At 44.8% G+C, this 20,560-nt stretch overlaps 1 protein-coding gene and 1 pseudogene across 1 annotated transcript; one reads left to right on the forward strand and one right to left on the reverse strand.

Annotated features, from left to right (window-relative positions):
• The first annotated feature begins 2,906 nt into the window (after nucleotides 1-2,906).
• Nucleotides 2,907-6,479, forward strand: LOC132344644 (testis-specific Y-encoded protein 1-like). The gene is made up of 6 exons (XM_059884296.1): nucleotides 2,907-3,045; nucleotides 3,097-3,533; nucleotides 5,613-5,690; nucleotides 5,879-5,984; nucleotides 6,079-6,224; nucleotides 6,341-6,479. The coding sequence occupies exons 1-6, from the start codon at nucleotides 2,922-2,924 to the stop codon at nucleotides 6,416-6,418; spliced, it is 969 nt and encodes a 322-aa protein (XP_059740279.1). The 5' UTR covers nucleotides 2,907-2,921; the 3' UTR covers nucleotides 6,419-6,479.
• Nucleotides 6,480-7,436: 957 nt separating this feature from the next.
• On the reverse strand, nucleotides 7,437-16,884 carry LOC132344450 (zinc finger protein 280B-like; annotated as a pseudogene).
• Nucleotides 16,885-20,560: the final 3,676 nt, after the last annotated feature.

A 20,560-nucleotide genomic window follows, 5' to 3' on the forward strand; every position in this document is an offset into this window, starting at 1 on the left:
CAACCCTGTGTCCTGGCAACTGTGCAACGGGTTTGTGTGGTTGTGTGTGTGTGTGTGCTGTTCTCAGCCCTGTGCCCTGGTGACTGTGAAACCAGTGTGTATGTGTGTCTGTATGTGTGGGAGTGCTGAACTCAGTCCTGTGCCCAGGAGACTGTGCAACCAGTTTGTGTGTGTGTGTGTGTGTGTGTGTGTGTGCTGTTCTCAGCCCTGTCGCCAGGCGACTGTGCAACGAGTTTGTGTGGTTGTGTGTGTGTGTTCTATTCTCAGCCCTGTGTCCTGGAGACTGTGCAACCAGTTTTTGTGTGTGTGTGTGCCATTCTCATCCATGTGCCCTGGCAAATATGCAATCAGTTTGTGTGTGTGTGTGTGTGTGTGTGTGTGCTATTCTCAGCCCTGTGCCATGCCAACTGTGCAATGATTTGTGTGTGTATGTGTGTAGGTGTGTGTGCCATTCTGAGCCTTGTGCCCTGGCGAGTGTGCAACCAGTTTGTGTATGTGTCTGTTTGTCTGTGTGTGTGTGCTGTTCTCAGCCCTGTGCCTGGCGACTGTGCACAGGTTTGTGTGTCTGTGTGTATGTGTGTGAGAGCTGTTTTAAGCCCTTTGATCTGGCGACAGTGAAACCAGTGTGTGTGTGTGTGTGTGTGTGTGTGCCATCTGAACCCTGTGCCCTGGTGACTGTGCAACTGGTTTGTGTGTTTGTGTGTGAGTGTATGTGTGCTGTTCTCAGCCCTGTACCCTGGCAACTGTGCAACCTGTTCGTGTGTGTGTGTCCGTGTGTGTTAGATCTCTTCTGAGCCCTGTGACTTGGCGACTGTGCAACCAGTTTTATGTGTATGTGTATGTGTGTGTGTGAGTGCCATTCTCAGCCGTGTGACTGGCGACTGTGCAACCGGTGTGTGTGTGTGTGTGTGTGTGTGAATGCTGTTCTCAGGCCTGTGACCTGGCAACTGTGCCACAGGTCTGTGTGTGTGTGTGTGTGTGTGTGTGTGTGTAAATTCTCAGCCCTTTGCCCTGGTGGCTGTACAACCGATTTGTGTGTGTGTGTGTTTGTCGTGTTCTCAGCTCTGTGCCCTGGCAACAGTGAAACTGGTTGTGCCTGTGTGTGTGTGTGTGTGTTGTGTGTGCATTTCTCAGCCGTGTGCTCTGGCAACTGTGCAACCGGTTTGTTCATGTGTGTGTGTGTGTGTGTGTGTGTGTGTGTGTGTGTGTGTGTGTGCCATTCTCAGCTCTGTGCTTTGGTGACTGTGCAACCGGTTTGTATGTGTGTGTGTGTTTGTGTGTGTGTGAGTCTATGTATGAGTGCCATGCTTAGCCTTGTGCACTGGCAAATGTTCAACCGGTTTTTGTAAGTGTGTGTGTGTGTGTGCTCTTCTAAGCCCTGTGCCCTTGCAACTGTGCACCTAGTTTGTGTCTTTGTGCTTGTGCGTGCGCTGTTCTCAGCTCTGTGCCTTGGCTACTGTGCAGCCAGTTTGTGTCTGTGTGTCTGTGTGTGTGTATGTGCTGTTCTCAGCCCTGTGCCCTGACAACTGTACAACCGGTTTGTGTGTGTGCTGTTCTCATCCCTGTGCCCTGGCCACAGTGCAACTAGTTTATGTGTGCGTGTGTGTGTGTGTGCTCTTCACAGGATTGTGCTCTGGCAACTGTGAACCCGGTTTATATATGTGTGTGTGAGTGTGTGTGTGTGTGTTTGTGTTCTGTTCTCAGCCCTGTACAGTGGCGACTGTGCAACTGGTTTGTATGTGTGTGTGTGTGTCTGTGTGTGTGTGTTAGAGCTGTTCTGAGCTTTGTGCCTTGGCGACAGTGCAACCGGTTTATGTGTATGTGTATGTGTGTGTTGGAGTATGTGTGTGTGCCGTTCTCAGGCCTGTGCCTGGTGAGTGTGCAACTGGTGTGTGTGTGAGTGTGTGTGTGCTGTTCTCAGCCCTGTGCCCTGTGACAGTGTAACCGGTTTGTGCATGTGTGTGTGTGTTTTTGTGTGCCATTCTCAACACTTTGTCGTGGCGACATTGCAAATGGTTGTGTGTGTGTTTTTCTGTGTGAATGTGCCATGGGTTTGTGTGAGTGTGTGTGTGTGTGTGTGTGTATGTGCCATTCTCATCCCCATGCCCTGGCGACTATACAACTAGTTTGTGTCTGTGTGTGTGTGTGTGTGCCGTTCTCAGCCCTGTGCCTGGTGACTGTGCAACCGGTGTGTGTGTGTGTGTGCTGTTCTCAGCCCTGTGCCCTGGTGGCAGTTCAACCGGTTTGTCTGTGTGTGTGTGTGTGCGTGTGTGTGCGTGTGTGTGCCATTCTCAGCCCTGTGCCCTGGCGACTGTGCAACCTGTTTGTTTGTGTGTGTGTGTGCGCGTGCGTATGTGTGTGTGCCATTCTCAGTTCTGTGTCCTGGTGACTGTGCAAACCGTTTGTGTGTGTGTGTGTGTGTGAGTGTCTGTGTGTGCCATTCTCAGGCCTGTGCTTGGTGACTGTGCAACCAGTATGTGTCTGTGTGTGTGTGCTGTTCTCAGCCCTGTGCCCTGGCGACAGTTCAAACGGTTTGTGTGTGTGTTTATGTGTGTGTGCTCTTCTCAGCCCTGTGCACTGGTGACTGTACAACTGGTTTGTGTGTGTGTGTGTATGTTTGGGGGTGCTGATCTCATCCCTGTGCTCTGGCTACCACTACCCTCTCGGTCGTTGGTCTAGATTTGGGCCAGTAGCCTGTGAGTGGCTTACAGCCTAGGGCCCCTCCTGTTTGGCTTATCACCCAGGGCCGGTTCACCATGTCCTGGGCTGTCTGCCACCCATTTCTTCAGCTCCAGACCACCCTACACACACCAGCCCCTGCTCCCCAACCATCACCCTCACTCCCCACCCCCAAAGAGCTAGTGGGCCCCACAGGTTTACTGCAGCCTCTGCCACCATTGCGCACCACTTGCTGTGCTATTATGTCTCGTCCCTTCACATCTGCACCAGCTGGGGATCAGGGCCAGGCCCAAGAGGAGAGAGTGAGGCAGTCAGAGGAAGGAGGGAGCATCCTGGGACCCCAGACCTTTTTAATTGTGAGCCCAGGTGCTCAGTGGGCAGGGGCCCCACAGCCTGTCTTTGTGATGCTGTGCATAGCCTGGACCTTCCAGCCACCAATTGTTACGCCAGGCAAAGAGGCAACCCTCTTCAGGGTGGAGGCAGTGGAGGACAGCAAGGCCCTGGTAGATGAAGACGTGGTGGGGATCGAGTGGGAGTTTCAACTATTGGCGGAAGACAGCACCAAGGAGGTAGAGGTTGTGACAGATGACGAGCGGCAACAGGGGTTCTCCCAGGAGCTGGAGGAAAAAACGGTGGAGGAGCAGGGCTGGGAGAGGCCCGGAGGCCCGAGTGAGCTTCCAGCGCTAGATGAGCTGCAGGTGCTGGCCGCCCTTCGGGTGGAACTGAGCTCTGAACATGAGAAAAACCACAGGGCCTACATTCGATTCATGCACAGGAGCCATCAAAGGAGGAAGAGTCACTTGGCTTGGAGGAGTGCCATCATCCAGGGCATCCCTGGCTTCTGGGCCAAAGCTGTATCCTTTTTGCTGCTTCTTGGCGTCCGCTGCTCAGGAGGAGGAGGAGAAAGAGCAGGAGGAGTGTTAGGGGCGAGGGCACTGGAGGCCCCTGAAGGAAGTGTGGTCCTGGGCAATTGGCAGGCTCTAAAGGGACACCCCAGTAGAATCTGGGCAGGGCCACACCTGTGTTGGAGCCATGACTTTGAGTCTCTCCTTCTGGCCTGCATCTGAGAAGGAGCAGCACCTGAGGCCTCTAAGTCAGGAATGACCAGAGACAGTTCACCAGATGAGCCTTGGCAGACAGTTCTCATTGTAAATGTAGAGGTTCCCAGGAAATAGCTGAGACATGGGAGTCTCATTCTCTCTCTCTCTCTCTCACACACACACACACACACACACACACACACACACACACATACACCCACACACACCAACCCCTTTGCTTTCAGACATGGTTTGTTACAATGACTACAAGTCTGAAAATGTAAGCAGTGACATGCCACTACCCAGCATACACAGGTCTGGAGGAGAACAGTAGCGGTCAGAAACAGCCCCTGCTTAGAGAATGCAGATCACCTCAGATGCAGAACACCACAAAAAACCCACAACTGCCAGGAGCCAGCATGGGAGACCCCACCCATGACAAGGTCATGTGGGAGAGGTCTGACAGGCAAGGCGAGTCAGGACTCGAGGGCCCCCCTGGACCTGCTTGAGCATCTACCCCCAAACCAGAATCTGTCTGTTTTACAACTTTCACAAACTCCTCTGATATTAACGAGGATACCCACGAGGGGGGATATCCACGACCACCTTTCTCTGAAGGAAATCAACTTAGAGCTCTAGTTAATAACTCTCCTGGGTACAGTGGGTGTGTTCCAATTCAAATCCCTTGGATAGCTTTCTAACTTGCCTGATAGGTTTTCCCAGACTCTTAACAGCTACACATGTGATTATTCACAGCCTCCCAACCACAAGAGGTATGGGAGGCTTAAGATAGTCCAACAATGCAGAGCTTCTCGGGGAGTTAAAATCATTAGAATAGAACTAGTAGAGGATTTATTTGTTGAGCTAACCCTTGCTGCCAAGTTTCCATACCCCTTACCCACTATGTCCCTGGGAGTATATCAATTAATATAGTTGGTATATAGAAATATAAGTAGTAGCTTTGATGTTAACAACCTTAGACCCTTGAGTTAATAAATTCTTTCCTTGTTATCCCCCACTGCTCCTGTTGCCCTATAGGAATGCAATTCTATCTAGTCCTTTCAGGGAGTGGCGCCAAACTTTAGAAAAATAAACCTTTGGAGAAAATAAGTTTTTCTGGTTGCATAACCTTTATCACAAGAACAATGTTAGCAGACCTCCTGGCCAGAAGATGATATAAATCACCTAAAGCCTTAGTGTATAATAAGTTTGCAGAAAGAAAGCCTGGTTTCGATAAGGATCAAGGATCAAGTCATGCTGACCTCGCATGACTCTGCACCCTCTATTATCTTTTATGTACAACTTAGGGTATAAAAGCTCCTTTTGAAAATAAAGCTACAGGCCTTGCTCATCAGGCTTGTTCTCCCTGTGTCATTCTTGTTTCCTTTTCTCTCCTTTTCTCTCTCTGTTCTTCCTTCAGGATGACGAATTGGAGCGTGGGTGTCCTCTGAGTCCACTTACCTGCCCGGGCTTCTAAGACTCAATCGGGAGGACACCTAGCGTCTTCAGGGAAAGGATGCTCTGCGTCTTCATCCCACTGAGAGGGCGCCTGTGGCCTCCGTGGACAGTGCAATATGGTGTCATGGGCTTTATTTATTTATTATTATTTATTTCTGTGTAAACCAGATAGATCAAGCCTCTTTCTCTCCCCTCTGCTGTCCTTTCACCGACGCCATTCTCCTGAGGGAATCCCTGGATCCAACCGGGGCTGGACCCCGGTACAGAGCCATGAGTGTGCCTGATGGTATGGAAGGGCCTGAGGACAACAGTGGTAGCCCGGCAAGCAGAAGTTCCCGGCATCCTTGCAGATGCCTGTTCCGGTGTCCTTCTTCCACCCGAGATTACGGCTGATGCTCCTGGCTCTTCTTGGCTCGGCATGTGGCCTGAAAGCAGATTATGAACCACCCTCAAGTTTGCATCATGATCAGCAACCAAGATAAAGACTTTCTCAGCTACATGATTGACTTGAAGGTCAGTGAGGGAGACTGAGGATGGCTGGGTATGGGACTTGGCAGAGAGTAGGAGGATCACGTTATCCATGTTCCTGCACTGTGAGTCTTTGGAGAGGCGTCGTGGAAGCTGTTAATGTCTGTCTGGGAGGCAAGTTGAGGCCCGTATAAGCTTGCACCTTTCCCTCCTCCCTATTCTGGCTGGTGCAGGTGCAGACATATCCATGGTTCCACTGCAAGCTGATCTTTTCCTTTTGGGAGAACCCCTACTTCTTGAACACGGTGATCATTAAAAAGTATTACCTTGACATCACTGGTAAAACGTGCCTCCCTGGGTGATGAGTGTGGGTGTGCAGGGTTGTGGATAATCCATCTTCAGGATCCACCCCAGTTTCCCTGTCTTTTTGCAGGTCATAGGGCATGTTGTTCCACTCCAGTCCACTGGATCTGGGGCTTTGAACGGGAAGCAATCAGCCACAAGTTGCACACCAGGAGCCTTAAGTTTCTCAACTGGTTGTCAGGCTACAACTGCTCAGAATTGAACAGGATTGCTGAGGTGGGGATACTTTGGGCCTGCACACAATTGGTGATTGATGTTGGAGTTCTTGGCTGCTCATGGGATGGTTCAGGGCCTGGTCAGTCCCGGGCTGACCTTGCTTGTGTTGCCAGCAGATCATCAATGAAGACGTATGGAATGATCCCCTGAAGTACTACTCCAGGGAGGAAGGTTCCTCCATGAGAGGTAACTGACAGAAACACATATGGTGAGGGGGTCTGGAGGTGGGCTGAGAAGAGATAGCCGTGTAGTAGCCATGACACTGTCCTTTCCCAAACGGGGTTGCTCAGGCTCGTGGAAGCTGGCTGTGGAGCCTGAATTTGAGCCATGCATGTAGAAGGTGGCCTCCTGAGACTTGAGGCTTGAGGACTCATTGTGTCCGTGAGTGCAGCAAGCCTCCCTCACGTCAGCTGTTGTTGCAGTGCAAGAGTCCTAGATGATAGTACCAGAGGCAGGGTGAGTTAAGTTTCTTTGTCAGAATCATTCTTCCATGGGTCCTGCCATCCCCGGGATTCCTGCTGCTGACTGAGGTGAGATTGCCTGGGCCCTTCACTCCTGCCCCTTACCCTGGGAAGGCCTATCATTGAAAGGGTGTCCTCTCTGGGGTCCCAGTGCACCTGTGTGCTGACTTTGGGATCTTGTGTGAATTTCCACATCCACCACTTGGTATCTCATCACCACCTGACATGCTGCACTGGAAGCAGCTTCAGGGTGCCTTGGGAAAATACGGAAGAGATCGTGGGGGAGGTGGACAGGGAGACCAAAGGGCAGGGCATGGTGCCTACTGACGCCATCTCCAACATTGTTAGACATGAGCGTCTTCACCTCCTGAAATATCTGTGTTCCCCGTTTGCGTTTGTGTCCCCATGCCGAGCATGTGTGTGTATGCATGCATGTGCCTGTGTTGTCTGTGTTTATTTGGATGTGTGTGAATGTTTCCAGCCCAGGGCAGACGCAGAGATGAAGGTGACAGGAGAGGAGGTTTCAAGGAACCAGAAGAGGAGGCAGGAGGCATCCCCAGTCTCAAGGTGGTTGGTTGCCGTATTTTCACAGTGACCCTGTCCTGGATGGTAATGAGGAAAGGACGGCCAGTGATAACTCTGGACCATGGCTCCAGAAATCTTGAATTAGACCAAATACAAAACACATTCACCATTTCCACCATGTTAATGTGTGTTTGGACCGGGAAGAGGGGGTGCATGGTCTGAGGATTCACCCAGGGCAAATCAGGTAGGGTGGGGCTTTGAAACCACTGCCTGTGAAGCCTTCGGTCTGTGGGGACTTGGGCTGGGCTGTGGAAATGGTGGATGTGGTTACAGCATGACCCGGGATGGTGAGGAGGCTAAGGTCCTGCAGAGATGGGCAGCGATTCAAAGGAGAAAGAGGCACAGATTGCCTGCTGCACTGGAGACTTGTTCCACAAACGTGAGAAGGAGACATGAGAAGAACACAAACGTGTTCAAGGAGAAGGGAAGGTCCTTGAACAGTGCAGCACATCAACCAGCAAGCTCCCTCCCCGAAGGTGGTACACACTGGCACGTGGCAACACAAAACGCAAGATGTGCTAAAGTAAGCTGTATGTGCAAAACCACAGGAATCCTAGGAGAGACAGGGTATGAGCGTGGCATCCCTCCAGGCACTTCCAGCCTCCCTGGCAATGCAGAAAGGTGAGGAAAGCGCAGGAGTGGGTGTACATGTGTGCCTCTCTGCCAGGGTGTGCCTGCGAGGGAGGGAACAGGGAGGAAGCAAGAATGGTGGGCTAATTGGATGTCCCAAGGCACCTCAGGAGAGTGGGAGACACAGAAGCCCCTGGGAGCAGTTTGAGCCTGCTGGTTTTCAGGGACTAGGGTCTAGGCAATTAGCAGTCCTGCCAAAGATACTCCATGGCTTATGCTGAAAGTCCTAATGTGTATTCCTTCTTTCCTCTGGGGTCTTGCCTCTGGCTTTGGGGGCCTGAGGGGCAAAGGTGTGCATCTGCCCCTGAGGGAGGAGGTTTCTGACAGTATCGCTGAAGCAGAATTTCTGATTTTGTCTGCACCAGGTGACACTCAGAAGGACCTTGCCTTCCAGGTGACCGGTTTGGATGCCCCTGGGCCCAACCGGGTCTGGCTTCCTTGGCACATGGGCTGTGTAGGCAAGCAGGGATGCCTGACTGTAGGGAGTCCTACCTGGGTCTAACAAGAGCAACTGAAAGAGAGTCTTGGCATTTAGCAAATCAGTGAGGCCTTGGTGGTTCAAACCCTCTTGGTGCATTTCAAATAGAAAAGCTGCTTTCTGCCCAAGGGAGGCATGAGCTGTGGGCCCAGAGCGGGCAGGTTTCCCAGGGCATCATCTGATCAGGGACTCTGTGTATCTGTGTAGTGTTAAACAGAGGGGATGACGTGTAGGGATGCCACTTTACCTGTACAACCTCAGGACTTGTATCAGAAGAGAGCCTGTATCTGTGTGCACCTTCTTCAGAACACTGGATCAGAACCAGGCCTATCACAGTCACAGTATCTTTGGCCTTTCCAGCTACATGGAGATAGCACTTGGGGACACAGGTAGACAGTTGCACACATAAAGCTACACAGATAGAAAGAACAGGGGGCCTCACTCAGAATGTTGTGGGCCCTAAGGGGTGGTAGGCAAGCAACAGGGACACAAGATTGACAAGGAATGACCTAGATAGGTGCACACTGAAAAGCAGTTCTCCAACTCAGAAGAGCTCACAGGTCCTTGTTTTCTGGTCCCCTGGCATGCACAGGCAGTGGATCAGGCCAACGTGACTGGTACCATGAAGCTGTCCAAGGTGATGGGAGAATGCAGAACACAGGTTCATGTCACTCAGGTGTCCAGGGCGAGCCCTTCCAACCCTGCCCGATTCTCTGCAGGTCGGTACCTGTCATGAGCAAATGCCAAGATTTTGTAACTTTTGAGGATAAGCCACAGAGTTAGAAGTGCAACCTGACATGATCGATGAGCAAGTGAAAGAAAACAACCAGGACAAAAAAAGTCGGGTGCTTACCAAAGTTCATTTTCCCAGAGCAGAAAGCCTATACTTCTGCATATGTGCAACTTTCCTCTCAGGGATGTTACTGTGTACACACGCACGTGTGTACACATGTGTGCCCAGAAGTGCCTACCAGTACACTTGTGAGTATGAGCTGTGGGAACTTACCTAGCCAGGTGATGGAAGTTGGATAGTGAAAACAGGAAGGTCTTAGGGAAAGGTACATGGACTCTGGCCAGCAGAAGCCCTGAAGCCAGGGAATCGATCCCTGTAATCTCACTGAGTGAACAAGTTCTAAATGGAAGCACAGTGGTGCACCCAGGATGCCTGGCAGAAAGGAGAGGCAGGAGGGAAGAGCCTGGGGAGTGTGCAGAGGAAAGTCCACTATACCTGCAATTTATGAAAAGTCAAAAATGTACCTAATGAGCTGGAAGGAGAAACTACCTAATTAATGGAATTATTTAGCTGAGGAGATTTCCAGCCAAACAGCCAAAAGTACTGCCTGGTTTCCTCTTGCTGCCTATAGTAAAATATGAAGGGAAATTAAAAAAAAAAAAAAAAAAAAAACTTTAAGAAAAAGACTATTAAAAAATGAGACAGAATTTGCTGATTTGGAAATTTTTCAGTCTTTTAAGATGACCGAAGATGCTAAAATTAATGGCTATCAAGCAAAGATCATATCCAGGGCATTAGAGTAAGGTGGTCCAAATATAACATTGTACATCATCTATATGTCAGTTCTTAATATATTTTTTTAATTAACTTGCTCTAAAGATTTGTGTGATGGTAAAATTCTCTGTTAAGCCTCAGAAAGGTGGAAGGGGATGTTAATGGCATTATTTAGTCAGGCCAATGCCCTCCAAAGAGTTTAGACGTGTAACTCAGAGATCACTTCAGTCACACAATACGACTTCTACTAAGTTTCAGAGTGTTATCCCTCAGCCATCTCAGCAGAAAACCAAGGCAAAATAGGCCTATGAAGACATGTGTGATTGTGGTTTTAGAGTGGGGTGCTTTCGAAGAACACCAGTAAGATTATCAGGAGGCACACCAAGTTTTTATGATAACATATTTAAGTTTAGCTTAGATTGAAAGGACCAACAACAATACAAAATAAGAGAACTCTGGACTTCTACCTTCGACAAGCAGGAAGCAGACTAGGGAGACTGTTTCACTGTATCAACCTTTCATGCAATGGAATCATGTTAGAGGGCAGAATTAAAAAGTCAGAGACCGAAGCTTAGAAGTTTCCAGGCCTTGAATCCTAATCCAAGGACTGCCAACAAGAACCCGTGGGATTTCAGAATTGCTACTATTGACTCCCATCTCCCCTCCTCTTTCTGGAACAGGATGTCTATGAAGGTTATCTATGCCTGACCCACCACTGTATGTTGGCTGTTAAAGTGAGCAGATTGACTCATGCCTTTTGTTCACAGATCCTCAGGTCTAGAGGAACTATACTTGTATAATTTGAACTGTTGTATTGGAGAAGACTCGAGAGTCTCTTGGACTGAAAGGAGGTCAAACCAGTCAATCCTAAAGTAAATCAGTCCTGCATATTCATTGGAAGGACTGATCCTGAATCTGCATCTCCAATACTTTGGCTACCTGATGCAAAGAACTGACTCATTGGAAAATACTCTGATGAGGGAAAGCTTGAAGGCAGGAGGACGAGGGGACGTGAGAGGATGAGATGGTTGGATGTCATAAACAACTCAATGGATCTTGAGTTTGAGTAATCCCCCAGAGTTGATGATGGGCAGGGAAGACTGTCCTGCTGCAGCCCATGGGGTCGCAAAGAGTAGGACACAAGTGAGCGACTGAATACTTGAGATATTGCACAACTGGACCCTGATCCATATCTGGACCTGACTTAAATGACAAGGTCCTGAACTTCAAGTTAATGCTATAATGGATAAAATCTTTGAAAGCATTGGCAGGAAAATGCATTTGGGACATACAAGTATGTAAACAATTTGTGGCCATGTGTGTACCACGTGATTTTAAATTATGTCCACAAATCCTTACCATCAAGGGTGGATCTTATACTCCACTTCACATGTGGGCTGGACTTAGTGGCTCATTTCTAACGTTAGAATATTGTAGAAATGAAAATGAAGTGTCTGAGACTAGGTCATAAAAGGCACTGCATCCTCCTTGCTCATCCTCTTGGGTCACTCACTCTAGAAGCCTTCTTATCTTGAGAACACTCAGGTAGCCCAGCAGAGAGGTCCATGTGAAAGAACTTAGGCTTTCTCCTAACAGACAGCAAGGAAACTGGTTTCAACAGCTATGTGAGTAATCCATCTTGGAAGGAAATCCACCAGCTCATGTCAAGGCTTCAGAGGAGGGCAATCTCATGAAACCCGGAGCCAGAACATTCAGCTGAAATACTCCTGGACTCCCAACTTTCAGCAGCGGTATGAGATAATATTGTTTTAAGCTATTAGTTTGGGGTAATTTGTTATGCAGCAGTAGTTCACTAATGCACTGCCAACTTTGGGCAATGTCTTTATCCAGGGGTGCCTGTCAATTTAGTTCAATCTAAGCCAGAGCCTGCTATGTGAGCTTAGTAAAAATACCCCACCCTTGATCTGACCACCCTCAGTATCAGATCAAATTTCTTGTCACTCACCTCAATATCTTATCAGCCTTGCCTAGCCTCAGCAATGATCCTCTCAGTTTAACCAGAATCCACCCTCACCCATCAGTTCAATTCAGTTCAGTAGCTCAGTCGTGTTCAACTCTTTGCATCCCCATGAATCGCAGCATGCCAGGTCTCCCTGTCCATCACGAACTCCCAGAGTTCACTCAGAGTTCACTCAGACTCACTCCATCGAGTCAGTGATGCCATCCAGCCACCTCATCCTCTGCCGCCCTGTTCTCCTCCTGCCCACAATCCCTCCCAGCATCAGTCTTTTCCAATGAGTCAACTCTTCGCATGAAATGGCCAAAGTACTAGAGTTTCAGCTTTAGCATCGTTACTTCCAAAGTAATCCCAGGGCTGATCTCCCTCAGAATCCTTACGGTCCTCTTAATAAGTTTCCATCCACTGACACCCACCCTGTTATTGTTGTTGTTCATTGCTTTTCAGTCCCCCAGTCTCTTTGCAACACCATGGACCCGCCCTGTTGCTTAGCTATAAATCCCAGCTGTGTTCCTGCTGTAGTCAGACTCGAGCTCAATCTCTCTACCCCATTATAAGACTCTGCTGTAGTAGTCTTACCTTGAATAAAGTTTTTCTTACCACCTTTGCTGCTGCTAAGTCACTTCAGTCATCTCGACTCTGTGCGACCCCATAGACAGCAGCCCACCAGGCTCACCCACCCTGGGATTCTCCAGGCAAGAACACTGGAGTGGGTTGCCATTTCCTTCTCCAATGCATGAAAGGGAAGAGGAAGTTAATTCCAATACTAGAAATGAGAATGGAATGAGATTCTGAGAGGATAATATTCAACCCTGAGTGGAATGACTTTTGTTTCAGGAAGAGTCCAGTCAAGCAAAAACCTGGGGAAAGAAAGGGAGGAAGAAAGGAAAGAAAGAGGAAGAGAGAAGGGGAAGAAAGGAAGAAAAAGAAAGAAAGGAGAAAGAAAGAAAAGTAAATGTCTCAACAGATGTTGTAAACTATCCAATAAAACAATTTTCTTTAAATTTTAAAAATAGAAATAGAAATTTGTAGCCATATACTCATTGCATTTGATGGTACTAAGAACAAGAAAACCCATTTACATATCATGCTTAGAAGTCCTGGCCAACACAATAAGATTAGTTTAAAAAAAAAAAAAAAACTAAAAATATACCATGTTATTTGTAAAAAGAAAAACAGAAGAAATAATTTAAAAAAACGTTTTATTTCTATAAATACTAATTTTACTTACAAGTCTTTGGCAACATGAATTAAATATTAAATTTTATCTGAGAGAGCAAGCAAAATAGAATCCTCCTGTCCCCTTCTCCTCCTGCCCCCAATCCCTCCCAGCAGTAGTTGGCAATAAATAACAACTTGTATTCTTTAGGAGCATACTTCAGAGCAAATAACAGTAACAATATTGATAACACTAAGGAAGAATAAAAACACATAACTAAACCATTTCATATTTTTACTATAGAAATAGAATAAATGAGCTACATATATAAAAGTCTGCACGTTTAATTATACATAGAAGTTTTCACCTGAGACCAGAACAACACACACTCTTTCTGCAAAAGTGGTTTAAGCTTACACTTAACAAAGTGCTTTGGCCTAAGCAAACTAACTGGAAAGTCCTAGTAAAATATTTAAAGTGCAAATCAACCAGTCAAGCATGGAGTAAATAAATACAATAGACTTTACACTCAGAAAATTACCTAAAATGCAGACAAGACTCGCTACAGCTTAGTCATCTGTAGTCCTTCCTGTTCAGTTCTGAAAGGGATGCTAAGCCCTTGGTGATTATCACTTCCCAGCATTTTGTGAAAGCTTAGAGAATTTAAATAAATTGAGGAAGGGTGAAAAAAGAGTGGGGAGAGATAAGGAGGAGAAAGGAAGGGAAAACGAGATATTTCTCCTGGCATAGGTCTACAGCCAGGATCCCAGGTTCCTTGAATTGTGCACAGATTGTTTGTTACCTGTGCCGGAAGTGGAGAAGAGATGGCATTAAAACATACCTGCTGCTGCTGCTGCTAAGTTGCTTCAGTCGTGTCCGAATCTGTGCAACCCCAGAGCCAGCAGCCCACCAGGCGTCCGCATCCCTGGGATTCTCCAAGCAAGAACACTGGAGTGGGTTGCCATTTCCTCCAGTGCATGAAAGTGAAAAGTGAAAGTGAAGTCGCTCAGTTGTGTTCAACTCTAGAGACCCCATGGACTGCAGCCAACCAGGCTCCTCCATCCATGGGATTTTCCAGGCAAAAGTACTAGAGTGGCATGCCATTGCCCTCTCCAAGACATGCGTAAGGAGACTCAACTCCAGGAACCCACAGAGGCAGTGAAGTGTACTGATGTTCAGGAACCAATACTTGGAGGGTACCCCGCAGGTCTGTCAATGGGACCTTGGAGACCATAAGTAAAAATTTTCCACAAGTATAATCACAGATTAGTTCGATAGATTAGAGCAAGGAGAATAACTCTATGACCTGATAAATACCGAATTAAACGAGACAATTCTTGCACATCAGACTGTATCAAGTAAGACCAAAATTCAGTATGAGTTTGATAAAATGGGAAATTACACACACAAAGAATTAATTGTTAACCACAATACATTTGTGTCCAAGGCAAGATAAGACACAACACTGAAATCTTCATATGTTCAACTAGGGTAAGACACAGGTAACTGGAAAAGGTAAGGAAAAGCTCTATAAAGGGTTTAATCACCCTGAACCATTTTTATCCACTACATTTACTATTCTCGGACAACTCCATTGTAGTTTAAGAGTAAGAGAACTAAATTTAGCCCAATTCATAAATCTAACAGATTCCCTGTGTTTGAGCCTTTTCAGTTAAAACTATGGGTCAAGGACAAATCAAACTAGATGTCAAGGCTTTTTTCCCTTGAGAATCTTAACTTGCTTTACTATTGTGACTTAGACAGACATGGCTACTTCACTGTGACTAAAGGCCAGCCAAATGGGAAAGGGGATGGAATGAATCAAATTACCCTTTTGATCACTCAACAGGAGATCCACGGGCACCAGGCCTCATTCTGTTAACTATCTCTGCTTCTGCAACTGTAGTCAATGATACACAGGGCTTGTTTGATGCTTACAGGAGCCCCTCACCAACCACAGGCATTTCAATGGTTGGCTTCCTTGAGATGTCCCTGGGGTAGGTAAAGACACTCTGAGACAGTGTTCCTTCTGCCTTGGCTCCATGCCTGGAGTGAATGTGTGTCTCTTCCTCAACTGGGACAAGAAGTCACAGCTCTCCACTGACTAAATCCCTTATCTGCTTCAAACTCACATCACAGATTCTCCATCAACTTCTCCACACCAGGCTTTTGGAGCCAGGTTATCTTAGATCAGCAAAACAGAGGCACTTCGGAGAGTTCAGCAGCACAGGGGACTATACCATAAGAAAGTCATTCCAATCTGGCTGTATAGTTAATACTGAGATCTTGAAGGCATGAAAACAGTTGAAAATTACGTTTCTAAAACACTCAACAGATTATATGTATAGCAGAGGTTTTGAACTTACAAACAACATGAAATACCGAAATAGGTTGTTACTTTTCCTCTCTCCCCCTCTCTCATTCTTTCTCTCACACACACGTGAGCACATACTTTTTTACATATTAAGATAATTATATGAAAAACAGGTAATATATTTTTAAATAACATCTCAACATTCAGGTTAATTAAAACTGTTCTTCATGAATTAAAAAAAAAAACATAAATTACCCATTGGTTTCACTATATTTGATACTATTGAATACTGCTATAATTTAGATTTTTTTGTTCTTAATGGGGATTTTAAATTTGACTGAAATACTTGCTTCAGACTTACTGAAAGTAGAATTAAGGGTGTTTTTTTTTTTTTTTTCAACTCCTACTTTTAGATTGGGGTGGGGGGTGATGGTTCAGAATCAGATGTGTTCACAGTAATGGATGGTACTTCCACCAATCCTGGTTGAAGAGGTTCCAGTGATACCTGAATAACAACTTTTGTTTCAGGAGGTAATCCTTTTAGCTGCTTAGGCTTCTTAAACATTTGTTTAGCTGTTTAGGCTTCTTAAACAATGGGTCTTGTGCTCCATTTTCTCTTTGTAAGTTAAAAACTGTAGCCAACATTTGGAACACTGGTGAAAACTCTTTACCCAGTGCCCTCTATAATGACACATGTATGGTGTTGCAGTTTTAAAAATTTTGAGACAAAACGGACAAAGCAGATTCTTAGTGTTACCATGGTATGCTTTGAATTGTGCATCCACATCTGCAAAGACTGATGATCTGTAATTGCAAACCTGGCATACATAGGGCATTTCGCCAGGCTTATGATTGTCTTTCATGTGCTATAAGAGAACCTGATCTGTCTCAAAGGACAACTCACAGATTTTACAGTCTGCAGAGGGCTTCTGGGAAATGTGAATACTTTCAGTGTGACACTGCAGCTGGAAGGGAGTAGGAAACTGGTGGTGGCAGTGCTGGCAGGAGGTGTGGTTTTTCCAGCTGTCACCTCTCTGCCTTTCAAGTCCCAAATGGTGCTTCATGTGATTCAGAAACTTGACGTTTTTTAGAACTTTCAAGCAGCTGAGGCATTTAAAGGCTGTGTGAGTTTTCGGTTCTGGCTGCCCATCTCCTATACGCTGTCCATAGTAGAAGTCACCAAGTAACACAATCAGATTTCCTTCTGTGGGATCAACAATCTTGTTTTGACTTGCTAAACTTGGAAAGTCAGTTTTTTTCAGCCCATTTTTCCCTAAAGGACTTACAGGCTTACAATGAGCATTGTCCTTTGGAAAAGCTGTTGGATGAGGTTCTCCATTCTGAACATGGCTTAATGAGGTATGAACACTGTCTGGTGTGCTTTGCTCAGTAGTCACTGTATGAAAAATACCAGAAAGGGATAAAGCTAAAGAATGCCCCCTATAATTCCATCACTGTGTTTAGGCCTTTTGGGATCTGTGCTATTTGTTTCAGAAGTGGAAAGTAGCTTTGATACACGAGGACTTTTATTCATATCTCCTGAAGAAACTGCTGTTTCTACTGGAGGCTGCAATGAACCTGTGAAGATAATCAAAGGAGAATATAATTCTGAAACGCTATTAGGCACTATTTGTGGTGAAATATTTTATAATCAGCTTCAGACAAAGGCTCAACAATGATAGGACTATCTGTTGATCTTGATTCAGAATCAGAACCTGGCAAGACAGTCTGTGCTGCTGATGTAGGAGTCGCATGACTAACAGGCTGTAATTTGTGAGCATTATCTTTCTTGAAGTGATCACACATTTTTCTCCTTGAACATGAACCTGGGGTAACTCTGTTCAATGTTTGAAATGACTGGTTTTGAATTTGAGGTCATCCCAAAACAGATCACATCAGCATTTTTATTTACATGTTCTACCCCAACAAAGATCAGTTCAGCATCTTCATCATCTACTTGTTTGGTTTCTCCTACACTTTTCTGTGGTTCTGGCTCTTGTTCTTCACATAACATACATGGTGGTTCCATATTTTAAATATTTTTTTTTATTCTTGAAGGGCGTGGCCACCAATCCCAGTGCTTTCTTTATATAACCTGCCACCTAAGTATAAACATACTACATATTAGTTAAGTACAGAAAAATGCTGTATTTGATTATCTCCAAAACTCTAGGTAGTTATAAACACCATTATCTTACAGATGAAGACACTGAGTATCAAAGAGGCTAAATGACAGCTGAAAAACCTATAAGTCTACATGACTCTAGAATCAGAGCATTGTCCCATGTTGATTTTAATCTCTTCTATTTTAAAAAAAAGAAAGAAGGAAAGAAAAGGAAAAAAAACACAAAACACCACTGATCATTAGGTGAAATTACATGTAAAGGATGAGTATTTTTTACTAAAGCACTATTGTACAGTGTTTAGAAACATGGACTTTGGAGTCAAAGAAGATTGAGCTGGAATTCTAAGTTAGCCACACACCAGCTGCATCTTTTTGGGCAAATTTATAACTTTTTAATGTGTTTCTGTATCTTAAAGACAAACATGCTTATTTCTTAGACTTAAAGTTAACAGCTCTTTTAAAAAAGCATCAGCTATTTAATGGCATCTTGTTTTGTAGTAAAATTGGAAGAAAACGTATCTTAAATGCACATTACAACTGATTCACACATACTAATTTCATAAATGTTAATACAGAAAATAGGTAGCAGATTCAAAGTATAAAGTATCTAGACATAGTTAACAAACAGCATAATTCAATGTCAAGCACTTAATACAGGCCTAGCAAATTGAGAATGAACTCTCTTGATAATCTCACCCCAATTCCACACTGATATATTCTAAATTTCTGCCTCTAATCCTGACTAAACTTAAATCCAACAATGCTTCATCCTTCATTTCACATGTCTCTTCCCCACATAGCATGCAAAGTGATGCCAATATTTCTCTAATACCAGTATTATACAGAGACATCACACACACACACACACACACACACACACACAACCAATATCCCTTATGAATATAGAGGCAAGAGTACTCAACAAAATACTGGCAAAAAAAATCTAACAACATATAAAAAAGATCATATACCATGATCACGTGGGATTTATGCAGGTGTGCAAAGTTGGTTCATTATATGAAAGTCAATCAACATAATGCCATTTTAATACAATAAAGGACCAAAAACACATATGCTTACAGAAAAAGCATTTCCCTGAACCCAGCACCTTTTCATAATAGGCGTTATAAAAAACACTTAAGGTAGGAGGAGCTAAGATGGCGGAGGAGTAGGACGGGGAGAACACTTTCTCCCCCACAAATTCATCAAAAGAACATTTAAATGCTGAGTAAATTCCACAAAACAACTTCTGAATGCCGGCAGAGGACATCAGGCTTCCAGAAAAGCAACCCAAGTCCTTGAAAGGAGAGAGAAGAAATACAGCTCCACTCACCAGAACACCGACACAAGCTTCCCTAACCAAGAAACCTTGACAAGCCACCTGTACAAACCCACACAGAGCGAGGAAACACCACAATAAAGAGAACTCCACAAACTGCCAGAATACAGAAAGGACACCCCAAACTCAGCAATTTAAACAAGATGAAGAGACAGAGGAATACCCACCAGATAAAGGAACAGGATAAATGCCCACCAAACCAAACAAAAGAGGAAGAGATAGGGAATCTACCTGATAAAGAATTCAGAATAATGATAGTGAAATTGATCCAAAATCTTGAAATCAAAATGGAATCACAGATAAATAGCTTGGAGGCAAAGATTGAGAAGATGCAAGAAAGGTTTAACAAGGACCTAGAAGAAATAAAAGAGAGTCAATATAAAATGAATAATGCAATAAATGAAATTAAAAACACTCTGGAGGCAACAATTAGTAGAATAACAGAGGCAGAAGATAGGATTAGTGAATTAGAAGATAGAATGGTAGAAATTAATGAATCAGAGAGGATAAAAGAAAAACAAATGAAAAGAAATGAGGACAATCTCGGAGACCTCCAGGACAATATTAAACGCTACAACATTCGAATCATAGGGGTCCCAGAAGAAGAAGACAAAAAGAAAGACCATGAGAAAATACTTGAGGAGATAATAGTTGAAAACTTCCCTAAAATGGGGAAGGAAATAATCACCCAAGTCCAAGAAACCCAGAGAGTCCCAAACAGGATAAACCCAAGGCGAAACACCCCAAGACACATATTAATCAAATTAACAAAGATCAAACAAAAAGAACAAATATTAAAAGCAGCAAGGGAAAAACAACAAATAACACACAAGGGAATTCCCATAAGGATAACAGCTGATCTTTAAATAGAAACTCTTCAAGCCAGGAGCGAATGGCAAGACATACTTAAAGTGATGAAAGAAAATAACCTACAGCCCAGATTATTGTATCCAGCAAGGTTCTCATTCAAGTATGAAGGAGAAATCAAAAGCTTTCCAGACAAGCAAAAGCTGAGAGAATTCAGCACCACCAAACCAGCTCTCCAACCAATACTAAAGGATTTTCTCTAGACAGGAAACACAAAAAGAATGTATAAACTCGAACCCAAAACAACAAAGTAAATGCAACAGGATCATACATATCAGTAATTACCTTAAATGTAAATGGGTTGAATGCCACAACCAAAAGACAAAGACTGGCTGAATGGATACAAAAACAAGACCCCTACATATGTTGTCTACAAGAGACCCACCTCAAAACAGGGGACACATACAGACTGAAAGTGAAGGGCTGGAAAAAGATTTTTCATGCAAATAGGGAGCAAAAGAAAGCAGGAGTAGCAATACTTATATCAGATAAAATAGACATTAAAACAAAGGCTGTGAAAAGACACAAAGATTGACACTACATAATGATCAAAGGTTTAATCCAAGAAGAAGATATAACAATTATAAATATATATGCACCCAACACGGGAGTGCCGCAATATGTAAGACAAATGCTAACAAGTATGAAAGGACAAATTAACAATAACACAATAAGAGTGGGAGACTTTAATACCCCACTCACACTTATGGATAGATCAACTAAACAGAAAATTCACACGGAAACACAAACGTTAAACAATACAATAGACCAGGTAGACCTAATTGATATCTATAGGACATTTCATCCCAAAACAATGAATTTCACCGTTTTCTCAAGCGCACATGGAATCTTTATGATACTAGTGAGATATATTTGGTAGGAGCCATTATAAA

The sequence above is a fragment of the Bos taurus genome, chromosome Y (genome assembly GCF_002263795.3).
Source record: "Bos taurus isolate L1 Dominette 01449 registration number 42190680 breed Hereford chromosome Y, ARS-UCD2.0, whole genome shotgun sequence".
Lineage (NCBI taxonomy): Eukaryota > Metazoa > Chordata > Mammalia > Artiodactyla > Bovidae > Bos > Bos taurus.

What these genes read in the sequence shown, in the direction of transcription:
- LOC132344644 (XM_059884296.1), top strand. Translation starts at nt 2,922, where the DNA reads ATGTCTCGTCCCTTCACATCTGCACCAGCTGGGGATCAGGGCCAGGCC. An exon ending in CTGGCTTCTGGGCCAAAGCT is followed by an intron (nt 3,534 to 5,612) that starts GTATCCTTTTTG and finishes GCCTGAAAGCAG; the next exon opens with ATTATGAACCACCCTCAAGT. An exon ending in GTATTACCTTGACATCACTG is followed by an intron (nt 5,985 to 6,078) that starts GTAAAACGTGCC and finishes GTCTTTTTGCAG; the next exon opens with GTCATAGGGCATGTTGTTCC.